The sequence below is a fragment of the Bos grunniens genome, chromosome 18 (assembly GCF_055505025.1).
Source record: "Bos grunniens cultivar Pamir isolate PY7600 chromosome 18, Bosgru_T2T1.0, whole genome shotgun sequence".
NCBI classification, from domain to species: Eukaryota; Metazoa; Chordata; class Mammalia; order Artiodactyla; family Bovidae; genus Bos; species Bos grunniens.
Genome location: NC_141182.1, coordinates 56,602,094 through 56,616,763, shown reverse-complemented (window position 1 = coordinate 56,616,763; position 14,670 = coordinate 56,602,094). Strand labels below are relative to the sequence as shown.

Here is a 14,670-nt window from a genome sequence, read left to right as displayed (position 1 = left end):
CTGTCTGCCAGCGCGGGGGACGTGAGTTCGATCCTGGTCCGGGAAGATCCCAGATGCCATGCAGGGCAGCTAAGCCCGTGCACCGAAGCTACTGAGCCCATGCTGTAGAGCCTGTGCGCCTCAACAAGAGAAGCTACCGCAGTGAGAAGCCTGGGCACTGCAGCAAGGAGTAGCCCTCAGCTGCCACAAGTAGAGAAAGCCCTCATACAGTGGTGAAGACCCAGGGCAGCCAAAGATAAATAAAAATAAATTAAATGAGAAATATAAATAAACAGCTGGCGGGATGGGTCCCAAAGGTATGACATGCAGTGTTTGCCGTGTGATGTGTCGAGGGTGAAAGGCAGGAGCTGCGGTTGGTGTGGAGGCTCAGCAGTGACCAGAGGACCCAGGGCCTTGAACACCAAGCTGAGGGGCAGGGACCCCTGTCCCGAGGGCACCGGGAACCCACGTGAGGACTGAGGACAGGGGAGGGGCAGCGTCAGTTCTGGGTGTAGAAGGACCCCGTGGGCCACGTGGGGATGGCTGGGGAGGGTACAGTGGAGGCTGAGTGAGGTGGGCAGGAGAGAGGACCAGGCCTGAGGAGGAGCTGGGCTGTGGGGACGGAGTGTTTGTGGAAGCAGCAGAATGGGTTGGGCAGTTAAGCCTTGGAGTCAAGGGGGTTGCAGTCAAGATACGGCGAGCACCTGGGGGTTCAATATATGCAATCAGAGCTCAGTGGAAAAGTCAGGGCTAGAAATAAAAATACAAAGTGCTCAACTAAATGTATTTCTGCTTCTTTGAACAAATAAGAAAACCTCTTTGGTATATATGAGTGTGAGTTGGTTTTTTTTTGCAAGGGTCAATAAGTAACCAACTGTTTCCCCTCCAGAGATTTTGATCAACTAAGAAATAATGGGTTGGTCAAAAAGTTAATTCGGGTTTTCCTGTACCAGCTTGAGGACAAACAAACTTTTGGCCAACCCAATAAATACAAGAGATTGATGGGAAATGAAATATCAGCTTTAATACGGAATTTTTCAAAACCCTAATGTCTTCTAAGACATTCTTAGGTGTGCTGTCACAGCGGGCATCCAGATGCTTCACTCAGAATTAGTCAGGCTCAATCCACCACCGGGGCTTCCCCGGTGGCTCAGTGGGTATAGAGTCCGCCTGCCAACGCAGGAGACTCAGGAGACACGGGTTCAGTCTCTGGTTGGGAAGATCCCCTGGAGGAGGGCATGGCAGCACACTCCAGTATTCTTGCCTGGGGAACCCCACAGACAGAGGAGGCTACAGTCCTGGGTGGAAAGAGTTGGAAATGACTGAAGCAACTGAGTGCACACACAGGCAATCTACCAGTGTTACCAAGCCCCTGACAAGCAGGACCTCGTGACCCCAGGCCCAACAGTGGGGTTTCCTTCCAGGGCTTCGCATCAGAGCCTCTTTGTGTTGTCAGCGCTTCTCACAGAAACACTTGCTTTCCTCCCCTAGCTGGATGCCCTGGAGTTCCTCCACGAGAATGAGTACGTCCATGGCAACGTGACAGCTGAGAATATCTTTGTGAATCCAGAGAACCTGTGCCAGGTAACTGCCAGATCCTCGCCCTCCCTGGGGGCTCTCTGGGCTCCCGGGCTCGCCTGTCTTAAAACCTGCCTTTATTTCACAACGCTTATTGCAAAGAATTGCTATCCATCATGTATAAAGTGCTTCTTCGAGTAAATGAGGAGAGAGAAGCCACTTAGTAGAAAAATGGACAAAGGATAGGAAAAGCAGTTCATAGAAAAAGGAATCCACAAGTCAGTTAAATGTGTGAAAAAATGCTCAACCTCCCGCAATTATTATTAGATTCTAGTAATCATGGAAATTAAACTTAAAATAACTACTACTTTTTACCTTTCGGGTGGACAAAATTAAAAGAAAAATAATATCTCTTGCTGATAAGTATGTGAGGAAACAGGAATTCTTTACTTATTGGAAGGGTACTTGGGCAAACTTTTTGGAAGGTAATTTCTTATAGCAATCAAAATTTTAAATGTATATGGATTTTTGTTTTGCTTTTTGCAGGATTCACATTTATTGGTTCAAGTACAGTACCTAACATTTGCTAAACCTGCATTTCACACTAATTGGTCATCATTTCCACAGGCAGTCAGTGCACAGAAGAGGGCCCCTCCCCTGCCAGTTGTCGGGGTGGGAGGTAGCAGTGGGCCTGGGTAGCAGAGCCCACCAACTGTCATTTGGTTGCGCAAGATTGATGGAGCTAACTGCATAGGTTTTTTGATCTACCGGTTCCTCTGTGAGGAATTTATCCATTCCATATATTGAAAGATATATTACAAGGACTTCCTGGTAGTCCAGTGGTTAAGAATCCACCTTCCAATGCAGGGGACACAGGTTCAGTCCCCGGCAGGGAGCAGAGATCGCACGTGCCTCAGGCCAACTGAGCCCATGCACCACAACAAAAGAGAAGCCCCAAACGAAAGATCCCGCATACCGCGATGAGGATACCGAGTGCCGCAGCTGAGACCTGATGCAGCCAAAAATAAGAGGAAAAGAAAGATACACGTACAAAGTGTTCCTGACAACACTGATTCCGACAGTAAAATGGGAAAACCTCAATATATACTCCTGATAGCGTACTGATTAGTGTTTACAGTAAATCATAATTACTCTTTCTAATGATAGAAACCAAATGTAACATGCCTTAAGCCAAAAAAAAAAAAAAAAGAGGGGGTTAGTTTAAAAACAGGGAGGTACTATTTATTGCTTCTTGGAGTGAAAAAATCCAGGACTTCACTGGCTTCAGGCGTGGCTGATTCTAAAAATTCAGAGCCTGTCATTAGGAAACTGGATCTTCGTCTCTGGGCTCTTCTTGTGTTTGCATTGCTCATTATCAGGCAGTCCCTCTTTGCTATGATGACAACCACCAGCAAATGAGGCTTAAGTCCCCTCCATTTAGCCACCCCAGTGGAGATAGATTGGGTGAGCCCCCCCTCAGTCACTTGGACTGAGTTGGAGAGGGGTGGTCTCAGAGAAAAATCCTAGAACCATATTAGGCAAAGCTAGGACTTCTCTGTTAGTCCAGTGGTTAAGACTCTGAGCTTCCAATACAGGGGTCATGGGTTTGATCCCTGGTCAGAGGACTAAGATCCCACATAGCAGGAGGCCAAAAAGAAAAAAAGAAACAGAACCAACAGAATGTGTGTGTGTGTGCATACATACACATATATATGTATCTATGTATATATACAGAGAGAGAGGGAGACTATAAGAATTTGACTCAAATTCAAAAAGCTCAGAGTCCCTAGATCTGCAGTTGGCAAGCTGGAGAACAGGAGAGCTAATGGTGTGCTTCTGGTCAGAGTCCAAAGGCCCGAAGAAACCTGTGTGAGTTCCAGTCTGAAAGGTGGCAGACTCGAGACCTGAGAAGAGTTGGTATTTCTGTTCAAACCCAAAGGCAGGAAAATGCTGGTGTTCAGCTCAAGTGGACAGGCAAGGGGCATTCCCTTTCACTTAAGCCTTTGTGTTCTGTTCTTCAACTGATGAGATGAGGCCCACACACTAGAGAGGGCAGTCTACCATCCACTCCAGTCACACCCTCACAGACATACCCAGATTAACCTTTGGCGACTCGTCTAGGCACCGTGTGGCCCAGTCAGGTTGACGCACAAAAGTAACCATCACAAACTGACCAGAAGAATGTAGGTCTCGCATGGACAAAGCCAACAGGTGTCCCCTCTCCATTCAGCAGAATAAGAGGTAGCCGTTAGAAAGCCAGTGTGGCTGACTGAGTGTCTGGTGGCTAAGTACTTTGTGTTTTAAACTCAGTTAAGCCTCCTCACAGCCCTGCAAGGTAAGGACTATGATTATCTTCATTTGACCAATAGAGAAATCAAAGCACAAAGAGTTTCATAATTTCTCCAGAGTTGTATGGGCACTAATGGGCCAAGCTGGCACTGGAGTCTGGTCTGTCTGGCTCTGCAGTTAATACACTGTTAAAGTGCAGAAAGCTGTGTGCCCAACAGGAAGTACAGTGCATCCTCCTTATCCACATGCGTTTGCTGATTATTTAAAGAAGGTGAACATATAAGAAAGCTATTAGTGGTTACTTCTGGGAACTGGGACTGAGCAGTGATAGGAATGACTGGTTTGGGTTCTTTCCACATCCTCCTGTACTGTTTGGCATTGAGTTGTTTCAAATTGCACCCACAATTGAAATCTCTGACTCCAGAATACAGATTCCTAATCTTCAAACTGTATGCCTTCTCCCACGTGCACACAGGTGACCCTGGCAGGCTACGGCTTCACCTTCCGCTATTCACCGGGTGGCAGACACGTGGCCTACACCGAAGGCAGCAGGAGCCCACATGAGGGGCACCTTGAGTTCATTAGCATGGACCTGCACAAGGGATGCGGTAAGAGGCCAGAGAAGGGGTTCAGGAGCTTGGAGACATGCTGCTCAGACGAGGGCAGCTCCCGGTTGTCACAGCCATGGACAGCAGGTGGCCAAACGCAGGAGTCACGCTGAGGCGGGGAGCCATGGTGGGGGTCAGAACCACGGACAGCATCCCCGCGCGTCAGGCGTTGTGGGGCAGCACTGACACCAGTGATCGGTGGACTACCAGGAAGCCCTGCGAGTCCCCAGGCTCGCGTTCAGGACCTGTGTGGACTTAGAAGGCGAGAGGGGCTCTGACGTCATCCAGGAGGGGGTGCTGAACACCAGTTGTAAACCATTGACTATCCGTCTCTGCAGCACACCAGTGAGGTCTAGACAGAGACCCAGATGTCAGCGCTATTTCAGAAGTTGTCAGTTGAAGCCCAGGAGTGAGATTATCCCGGGCAGGTGCACGGGGAGAGAAGAGCGCACTTTGAGGAGATGCCTTGAGGAGGTCTTGGCCTCTCTTGCCCAAACCCCTTGAAACCATGGCCATCGAAGTCCCTGCCTGCATCCTCCCATTACGCTAAGTCCCCCAGGGACGGGATGGTGCATGTGCCCCCAGCACCAGGTGGCAGAGGGTCCAACACAGTCAGCTCGCAGTGTTTGTCGAATGCTTATGTGAAGTGTTTAAATCATGTGATTGAGGAAGTGTAAGAAAACCAAACCCCGCTGTCTGCTTTGTTTGTCCTTCCCTACCAAGTGAGGCTGAGGTCAGTGGCCATCCTTCTAGGTACCTTCATGCCTTGTTACATCTCTCCACTGGACTGTCAAGGACTGTCAAGGGCTGGGACCCAACCAAACTCTTGTCTGGAATTTAAGACTATGGGAAGGAGGCCTTCCCTGGTTGTCCAGCGGCAAAGACTCTACGCTCCCAATGCAGGGGCCCCAGGTTCCATCCCTGGTCAGGGAACTAGATCCCACATGCTGCAACTAAAGAGTTCACACGCTGCAATGAAGATCAAAGATCCCACGTGCCAGTTAAGAGCCAGTGAGGCTAAATAAATAAATACGAAAAAGAATGGGGGAAGGGGCTTGTCACCTGAGGCTCTGAGGATTCACGGAACAAATAGGTTCATGAATGAAGGACAAGTAGGTGAGGGAGTGAGCTAGTGAAACCAGGGATGAAGAGATGACCAACGGAGTGAATGAGTAATTGACTCATGAAAGAGTGAGAGTAGGCAAGTGAAAAGTGGATGAACAGTTGAGAGCCAGTATATGTGGATGGTTGCGTGTGTGAGCACATGCTTGAGTTGGTGAGAGAGAGAAACGATGAGGGTGGGCGTGTCAGAACGTCTGCCTGAGTGGCCACGTTCCTTCCCTCCTCCCCAGGGCCCTCCCGCCGCAGTGACCTCCAGACCCTGGGCTACTGTTTGCTGAAGTGGCTCTATGGGACCCTGCCATGGACAAACTGCCTTCCCAACACCGAGGAGATCGTGAAGCTGAAACAGAAGTGAGTCTAGGGGTCAGCAGAGCCCAGTGCTGGTCCAGCACCCCTGCAGGTGGGGCAGAAGCTCAGAACCCAAGAGGGGACAGAAAAGAGGGGGAGGCAGCCTCTGGCCTGTGCAGTTCTCAGGCACGTGCTCTGCGTCAATTCCAGCGGACCAGAGCATGGGCTCTGGAGCCACACTGCCTGGGGTCAGACTCTGGCTCATCACTGCAGATTCCGGCCCCATCCCACCCACCACTGCAGGCTGTGGGGTGCAGCTTAACCTCCACAAGCGTCAGTGTCCTCCAGTGTCAGGGATCCTATTAGCGCCCACCTCAGGGTGGAAGGATTTGAGGGAGTTGGGTGCACAGCACTCAGCACAGAGCCTGGCCTGTAGAAAATGCTCACGGTGTGCAGGACACCATGATTCATTAACTCCCACAGGGACACACGGGCAACCTCAGCAGTTGGGCCTGGGCTTTGCCTCAGTATCTGGCAACACTGGCCTCTGGTGTCCACACTTCCCTCTCTTCTGCATGTGAAACCACCAGATCTTGCTAGTTCTGTTTTAGATGTTCAGCACCAAGGACAATGAGATAAAACCCGAAGTGTTGGGTGGTGTGGTTCAGCACCAAGGACAGAGGGCAGTGGGGGTACGTGTGGGTGGGTGCGCGGTTCAGCACCAAAGACAGAGGGGCTGTTGGCTGTAAAGGGAGGTGCTGCTGCGTGTGTGGACAGTAGACAACTAGACCCAGGGCAGCTCTGCAGGTCCAGAGCTCGGGATTCAAGCTGTGGGGTAGGCTTGGGGCAGGAGAGCTACCCCAAGAGGAGCCATTCAGGAGATGGTTGGGTATCACATCTGAAGTGCAAACTTGAAGTTCAAACGGAGACTCAGAGTTCAGCAGTGTCTCAGGAGCTGTCTGCAGAAGCCCTGGGAGAGTGGAAAGAGAGAAAACTCTCCAGTGAACAGCGTCGAGTCTGTCTGTCTTCTCAGTTCCAAGCATGCTGTGTCGATGGTTCATGTTGAGCCTCTCACTTTGCCCCCTTTATTATCCCATCTTCCTTTACTCAACCATGGATACCCACTCATACATACTGAATATATATGTGTCCTACTGATACGCTTGCTTAAATGTATTTGTATCTTAAAATTGCATGACGCTCCTGGCACTGTATGTGACTCGCATAAATGTTACTCTGCTTCGAATCTCACCCGTTTCTGGCTTTCTTCACTCAACACTTCCAGTTTAACCCCAGTTACATGTCTGTCGAGTATACTGTTTCTGACTATTGCTTTTAAATAAGGTATAGGCACATCTGTGTCCTTAAACAACAGTTTTTTTTTTTTTAAACGTGATGAGTGCGTTTGACTTGCATAAATGGTCTTGTGCTCTAAATCTCATTCTCCTTCTTTCACTTAATGCTTTATTTCTTTAACTTTTTACATTGCTAAAGAAGCTCAGTGCTTCTCAAGTAATTTTAGATGTAGCTGTGTCCTTGAAAAACACATTGTGTTTGATTTTTGCCAATCGAACACTCACCCATATGTGTGGTACCCCACCATAAGTGGTACCCCACCCCAGATCTCATCCTCCGTCATGTTTCAGCTTAGTTGTCACTCCCCAGGGAGCCCTTCCCTCACCCCCCACCGCATCGGGTCTCCTGCTTGTTCACTTCCGAGGAAGGGACACCTGTCACATTGGCCTGCCCGTAACGACCTGTTCACGGCTGACATTGCTGTATGCTTTTCTGCCCCAGGCAATGTGCCCACCGCTTCCCTGTGTCAACTCTGAGGCCAGTGCTCTCCCGATCTGAAGCACAGAGATCTTAGGTGATCGGCCTGGGTCAACAGCTGATGAGAGGCGCTCCCAGGCCCTTTGACTCCCGAGGAGGCCCTTTCACCTGGAAGCTGGTACCTCCCAAGTGTGAGAGGCTCATCTCAGGGGATTGGCGGCGTTTGGATGCAGCCACCCTCCACTCACCAGATACTCACTGAGCACTTCCCTGCACTAGGCTCTTCTAGGGCCTGGGGATACAGAAAACTAAGACAGACACCCCTGCCCTCAAGGAACTCAGGTGCTAATGGGAGAGGCTGTGAACAGATAGTGAAACACAAAGCATGTCAGAGGTCAGAGGGTGGGGCAGTCAGCTCAGAGCCCTGGGCATCAGGGTGTGGGCAAGCCTGCTCTTTTAGATTAAAGGGGCAGGTCTCGTGGCAATGGTGACAGGTGAAGTGACTCTAGAAGGTGAGTGAGGAGGTCCCACCTGGGTGCTAATACGCCCTAACATCTCTGCAGAAGGGGGAAAGAGACAGAGAGAGCAGCCCTCAGCAACCAGGCTTCTGCAGGCAACCTCTGCATTTGAAGGCAGCCTCAGTACCTGCCGTAACACAAGCCCATTGCCCTGTTTTCTTCTTTTCTTTTTGTACTTATTTTCTAGTTTTCCAGTAATTTTGTGTTTTTTGCAATGAAGCTAGGTGAAAACAATGGGTCTCAGGATTATGACACAGGTAGTCGGAGGACACAGCCCAATCGGTGACGTGTTTAGTGTGGCTGAAGTCTGAACTGCTCCTTGACGCACTCTGCTGTGTTAGCGATGAGACTGAGCTGCTCTTACGAGGAGACCCTGAGAGAATAAGTAACAGTTCCTTCCAGAACCCCAGATCCCAACCACAGCCACAGAGAGAGGGCCGGGAACATGAAGACGCTCCTCAGGGAAATGTCAGTGGTGATGCGGGACTCATTCTAGACCCCCCAGCCCAGCCTGTCAGCTGACCTGGGGGCCCACAAGGGAGCATGTTGCAATATGAACATTTTCTTCCCTGGCGGCTCAGATGGTAAAGAATTCACCTGGAACTCAGGAGACTTGAGTTTGATCCCTGGGTCAGGAAGATCCCCTGGAGGAGGGCATGGCAACCCACTCCAGTATTCTTGCCTGGAGAATCCCATTGACAGAGGAGCCTGGTGGGCTATGGTGCGTGGGGTCACAAAGAGTCGGACTCGACTGAAGCGACTGAGCATGCGCACAGGCACACACACAGGTGAAACCAGGTGATGTATTGATAAGTTGGTAAAAATGTTGCAGTTGGAAGCCTGCAAGTACTTACGCTGCGCTTCCCCTAAACGCCTTGTTTAGAATTCACTCATCCAGTGTCCACGGTGACTCTCTCGAGCCGCGGTCCCCAACCTTTCAGGCACCGGGAACTGGTTTCGTGGAAGACAGTCTTTCACAGACTGCTGGAGGGCGGGAGGATGGTTTCAGGATGACTCAAGCGCCTCACATGTATTGTGCATTTTATTTCTATGATTACGACATCACCCCCACCTTGGATCATCAGGCATTATTAGGTCCCGAAGTCTGGGGACCCCTGTTCTAGATCACAACTAATGAGAATAAGGAAAACTAGGGCAGGTCTACCAGACCTCCTGTTTCCGAAGGTGACTGTCCTTCCCTGAAAGGCCTTTCACGCGTGCCTCTGTCCCGTCAGGTTTCTTGACAACCCGGAGGGCCTCGTGGGACAGTGCAGTCGCTGGATCACCCCCTCAGGTATGTCCCAAGGGAGGGAGCAGGCGGGGGCCGAGGAGGGACCAGGGCTCGGGCCCATCCGGGGGGTGCCTGTCCTCACACCCCTCTATTTCCCTCGAGTTTTCCAAATCACATGTGTATCTGTGCCCCTCGTAGAAACAAAAATTTTCCCCCCGCCCAGATTCAGAAGTGTGTCTGAACAGTAACAACAGCAATGCACACAGACACACGTAACCACATACACATAATGTGTGGGTTTTTTTAAGAGTCATGTCGTCTATATTTGTCTCTGACTTACTTTTTCATCTAAGAAGATTCCTTGGAGATTTTCTGTGTCAATACTTATAGAATTTTACGGATATTTTTAAAATTGTGGTAAAATACACTTAATGTCAGCTGAAACTGCAGTTGTGACTCATTAGTCAGTCATGAAATCCATTTAATGGGGATTTTAAAAGTGAAAAAGGGACTTCCCTGGTGGTCCAGTGGTTAGGACTCTGGGCTCCCAATGCAGAGGATCCGGGTCCGATCCCTGGTCAGGAAACTGGATCCCACATGCTGCAACTAAAGATTCTGCATGCCGCAGCGAAGCTCAAAGATCCCACGTGCCACAACTGTAGGACCCCTTGCAGCCAAATACGTACAAATATATATATATAAACCACACATGGTCAGATCCCATTTTCATTATTAAAAGGTCTCATCAGAGAAGAAAATCTGCGAAGAAAGCATTGCAGAGGATGTGAAGCCAATGTTAACAGCAATTCTCAGGGATGGAGGGTCAGGTGGTTTTTTTTTAAAAATTAAAGGACTTCCCTGGTGGTCCAGTAGTTAAGAATCCACCTGCCAGTGCAGGAGACGTGGGTTCGATCCCTGAGCTGAGAAGATTCCACATGCCAAGGGGCAACTAAGCCCCTGTGCCACAACTGCTGAGCCTGCGTTCTAGAGCCTGGGAGCCCTAGCTGCTGAAATCACCCTAGACCTTGTGCTCTGCAACGAGAGGAGCCACTGCAGTGAGACGGCCAGGCGCCACAGCTAGAGAGCAGGCTCCCACTCGCCGCAACTAGAGAGACCCCGAGCACAGCAAAGGAGCCCCGAGACAGCCAAAAATAAACAAACAGATAAGCAAAACTTAAAAGACAGAAAAAGTATGAGTGCCTTGCAGAAGGAAATGCTTAATGAGATACTAGCTTCAGTGATACCTATTTATAGTCATATATATGTATGTGAGTAACGGGTTATAATTCGAAATACATATTTCATATGACAAAATGCCTTTCTAATTATACATCTGTTTCTGTTTTGTTTATAATTTCATTTGTATCTTTTGAAAAAACATCAAAAGAACATCATTTCGTGACACATGAACCCTGTGAGGTTCAAGCTGCAGCGTCCATCAGTAAAGCAGTCTTGGTGCACTGGCTTCCCGGCCTCCCTCTTTGGGCCTTTTGTGGGAGAACAGCCGAGTTTGGTCCTCCCCTCACAGGCTCCCTGCGTTCTGAGCCAAAAATATTTACTCTCCTGCACTTCACAGTAAAAGCTTGTTGGCCCCCATTTCAGAGATATGCACCAAATAGTTAGAGATAAAATCATATAATCAGCTGGGATTTGCTTTAAAACAATACAGGAGGGGGAAGCAGTAGGGGTTTTGCTGAAACAAGGTTGGCGTGAGTTGATAGCTGATGATAAATCCGTGCACCTCAGATTAGGCCTTGACCCCACTGTCTTTTAATTGGAATCACTCACCTGATGCCTGGACTTACCGAGGCTCAGATTCTTTTTGTCTCAGCTCAGAAGAGGCAAAATGATGGGCACGATGTAGATTTATTAATACAGGATGCTCGTGAGAGGTGCAAGCCAGCAGGCAAGTGGGCTCTGCCCCAGAATTAAGCGGGCTGTGTGTGTGTGTGTGTATGCCTGATCAGTTGTGTCCAACTCTGCGACCCCACGGACTGTAGCCCGCCAGGCTCCTCTGTCCATGGGATTTCTCAGGCGAGAGTACTGGAGTGGGTTGCCATTTCCTCCTCCAGGGGATCTTCCTAACCCAGGGATCAAACTCACATCTCCTGTGCCCCCTGCGTTGGCAGGCGGATTCTTTTACCACTGCACCACCGGGAAGCCCCAGTAGCTTTCTTGAGGCAGCATCAACTTAAAGTGGTCTCCAAAAGCTGCCTAGGTTTCCTCTCTATCTATAGTCCCCTACTGGGGCTTCTACATCGTCCTGACTGTCTGTCTTGCCATAGTTGAGCCCAGGGTAGGCCAGCTGCAAGCCAGGCACCAGATAGGAAGCTGGAAGAAGATTCGAGGAGCTGCAGACACGCTTTGTTCGCAGCAGAAAGGCAGACAGGCTTTATTCTTCTCTAATGGTTGACATCACCCCACTGCGTGGCAAGGGCTTTTCAGGTGGAGCTTCTGTAGGCATGATTCTCCTGCGCAGTGCTGTAAACGATCTCAACTGTTCCATAACCACGCAGAGTCACTATTTACACAATGTGGACCAGAGCAAGCGGACCGTGGGACGGCAGTGAGAGGGAGCCGGGCGAGAGAGCCTGACCACTGCCATCTTGACTGGCTGTTGTTTCCCTACACTGTCCTATTCTGTCCCTATCAGTGACGCTAGGCGACAGACACGCTATTGCTCTTGGTACCACTTTCCCGGTGCTCATGTTTAATGTTTTAAAAAAACTAAAATCTAAGTGGCTGCAGCAGTGCCGGGCACAGAGGAAGCACTGAGCAAAGGAGCACCATGGCTGAGACCCTCTGGGCACGGCCCCCCAGGCTCTGGGTTGGGGGGCTGCTCCCCTCAGGCCTCCCCCGTGTCTTGGCCGCAGAGACCCTGCAGGAGTACCTGAAGGTGGTGATGGCCCTCCAGTACGAGGAGAAGCCGCCCTACTCCACACTGAGGAACGAGCTGGAAGCCCTGCTGCAGGACCTGCGGGCGTCCGCCTACGACCCCTTGGACCTCCAGGTGGTACCCTAGGTGGGTTCCAGCAGGAAGAACCCGGGGGGTCTCAACCCTGTCCCTGGCTCCCATGGCTGTCTCCACTGATGCCGTATGATGGGATGGGCACAGAGCGCTCCAGAAATACCAGGTTGTTTGTTCAGGAACCTAGCACACCGTCCACCTTAACCACAGACACTCTCCAAAATTGAAGGCATGACCTCCTCCACCCAGCTTGACCGCACCCCCCTCCCCACCCAGTCTCTGTCCCCACCCCCACAGCTGTCTGAGAGACCTCTGGCTCCTCCCACACCCCTCTCTCCCGCTCCGGGCAGTTGCTAAGTTCCTTCTAGTCCACCTTCTCCAGGGCTCTGCCTCTGTCCTCTGTCCGGGATCCCCTGGAGCATGGGCACTTGTCATAGTCACCTGCTGGCGATGAGCTCCGTGAGGACCAGGTCGAGTCTGTCTCTGCATCTCTGCGTTCCCCGCGCACGTCGCTGGCCTGGCTCACAGATGCCCTACCCATATTTACCGAGTGGGCCATCCGGTCTTCCTGTCGATGCTGGCCTGTCTTACAGTACCTCCCCGTCCAACCCATATGGTGGAAATTTAAAAGCAAACCTAACGGCCCCTTTCAGGACTGTAGTGTCCGGTCTGCTCAGTCTCCGAGGACCACTCACTCAGCAGCAGGGTTGTCCCTCGGTTAGGAAGTTAGTGAGGAGATGCTCCTTAAGGAGCCTGGGGACCTTGGAGTAACTTGGGGATCCTCTTGGCTCTGCCTAGGCCTGACTGCCCGTCCTCCCCTCAGATTCCAGCCCACGCGGAGATCAGTCCCACCTCAGGACCTCAGCATGCACCATCCCCACGGCCTGTGACCATTGTCCCCTTTGTTTTTGCCACGACCAGCTCCTTCACATCACCGCCCATCAGATCCCGAGGCCTCCCCAGATCGCCCCAGTGAGGTGCCTCCTGACCACCTCCCTTATCACGTCTCCTGTTTTCTGCACACCCCTTGTCCCCTCTTGGGGGGAAGCGTGTGTTTAATCTGTCGTGTCTCCACAACTCTCCTCCAGCAAAGCCTCCTTGGTCCTCTTGTTTGTGGTGGTGTTGCCCATCCCTAGAAAGTATTGATGGAAAGCTGCTATCACACTGCTGCTGCTGCGTAGGGTCTTAAAGGGTACCCTTTGAATGAATGACACTGACAGCCATTTCTATTGTCTTCTAGAACTTTCAGCCTGGAGTTTGAAATAGAAAAAAAAAAAAAGGAGCTATGTGACTGAAGGCCTGCTGTAGAATCACAGATAAGCTTCTCAAAAGATCCCTCAAATGTGCATTCCTGCCACTTCTTCAGGTGAAACTGCTCATCATCGGTCTAGATCAGCCTCAGGGAACCCGGAAGTTAGGCCCCACATACTGTGAACTCCCTCCTTTCGACTGTCCCTCCCTTCAGCTGTTGTCTCCCGCCAGCCCCTGGGGTTTTGGGCGGAGAAGACCCCCGATTCACAGACGGGGGTTGGGCTGGTCCCCTCAGTGGGGACACTGCCATTGGCACCACTGCGCTTTGACAATAAATTGTTTCATTGGAACTTGGAGAGTCGGCTGTCTGCAAAAGAAGTTCCTTTTGGAAAAATGTAGCTCATTTTTCTTCCCCATCCATCCATCTCCTCAACCTTTCATCCAACCATCCACTCTTTTTTTTTTTAATATCTATTTATTTGGCTGTGTCGGATCTTAGTTGCTGTGAGAGGGCTTAGTTGCCCCAGAGCATATGGGATCTTAGTTCCCTGATCAGGGATTGAACCCACGTCCCCTGCGTTGGAAGGCAGATTCTTAACCACTGGACCACCAGGGAATTCCCTCCACTCTTCCATATATCTGTCCACATTTTCGAGCAGACACTCATTCATCCATTCTTTCACTTATTCATCCATCGTCTATCCATCCATCTATCTCTCCATGCACCCGTCCATATGCTTGTCCATCCATCTATTCACCCTTTCATCCATCCACTCATTTACCGCTCATTCTCTCATCCACTTACCCTTCTTCTCTTCCACACATTCACCCTTCGTCTTATTCAACAAACATTCAGCAGACATGTCTTGAGTTCATGCTATACGACACCCATTGTGCTGCCCAGAGGATCCCGATGAACCAGACCTACGTGCCAAGGCCCTTGAGCTGATGGAGTCTACAGTCAAGCAGAAGGACACGACTTGGGGCTGTGATCGGCACTCTGAAGACAAAGCACGGGTTGTGATGGAGAATGAGGGTCCTCCAGACTGGAGGGCACCTTTAGGGGGAGCCTGGACACAGAGAGACCAGGGAGGAGGCCACAGGACAGAGAGAGCCTGGGGAGAG

At 50.6% G+C, this 14,670-nt stretch overlaps 1 protein-coding gene and 1 long non-coding RNA gene across 27 annotated transcripts in view; one reads left to right on the top strand and one right to left on the bottom strand.

The window, feature by feature from the left end:
• VRK3 (VRK serine/threonine kinase 3) overlaps nt 1–13,895 on the top strand; it is a 34,948-nt gene extending 21,053 nt beyond the window's left edge. For 13 of the 25 annotated variants that reach the window (XM_086353878.1, XM_086353885.1, XM_086353891.1 and 10 more), the window contains 6 exons: nt 1,471–1,563; nt 4,262–4,394; nt 5,747–5,867; nt 9,331–9,389; nt 12,200–12,348; nt 13,535–13,895. In XM_086353878.1, the coding sequence (XP_086210004.1) occupies nt 1,471–1,563; nt 4,262–4,394; nt 5,747–5,867; nt 9,331–9,389; nt 12,200–12,348 (555 nt within the window). In that variant the 3' untranslated portion in view covers nt 13,535–13,895. Of the gene's footprint in view, nt 1–1,470; nt 1,564–4,261; nt 4,395–5,746; nt 5,868–7,601; nt 8,894–9,330; nt 9,390–10,065; nt 10,641–12,199; nt 12,349–13,092; nt 13,272–13,534 lie in introns of those variants that run through there. The other 12 variants (XM_086353880.1, XM_086353876.1, XM_086353879.1 and 9 more) reach the window with 6 other exon arrangements.
• On the bottom strand, nt 6,576–8,819 carry LOC147354269 (uncharacterized). 2 transcript variants are annotated; one of them, XR_015146385.1, is made up of 2 exons: nt 8,693–8,819; nt 6,576–6,774 (listed from the first exon to the last, which is right to left on the bottom strand). It is a non-coding gene; the product is annotated as an uncharacterized LOC147354269 (long non-coding RNA). The 2 variants fall into 2 exon arrangements; XR_015146386.1 differs by lacking the exon at nt 8,693–8,819 and adding an exon at nt 7,826–7,962.
• Nucleotides 13,896–14,670: the final 775 nt, after the last annotated feature.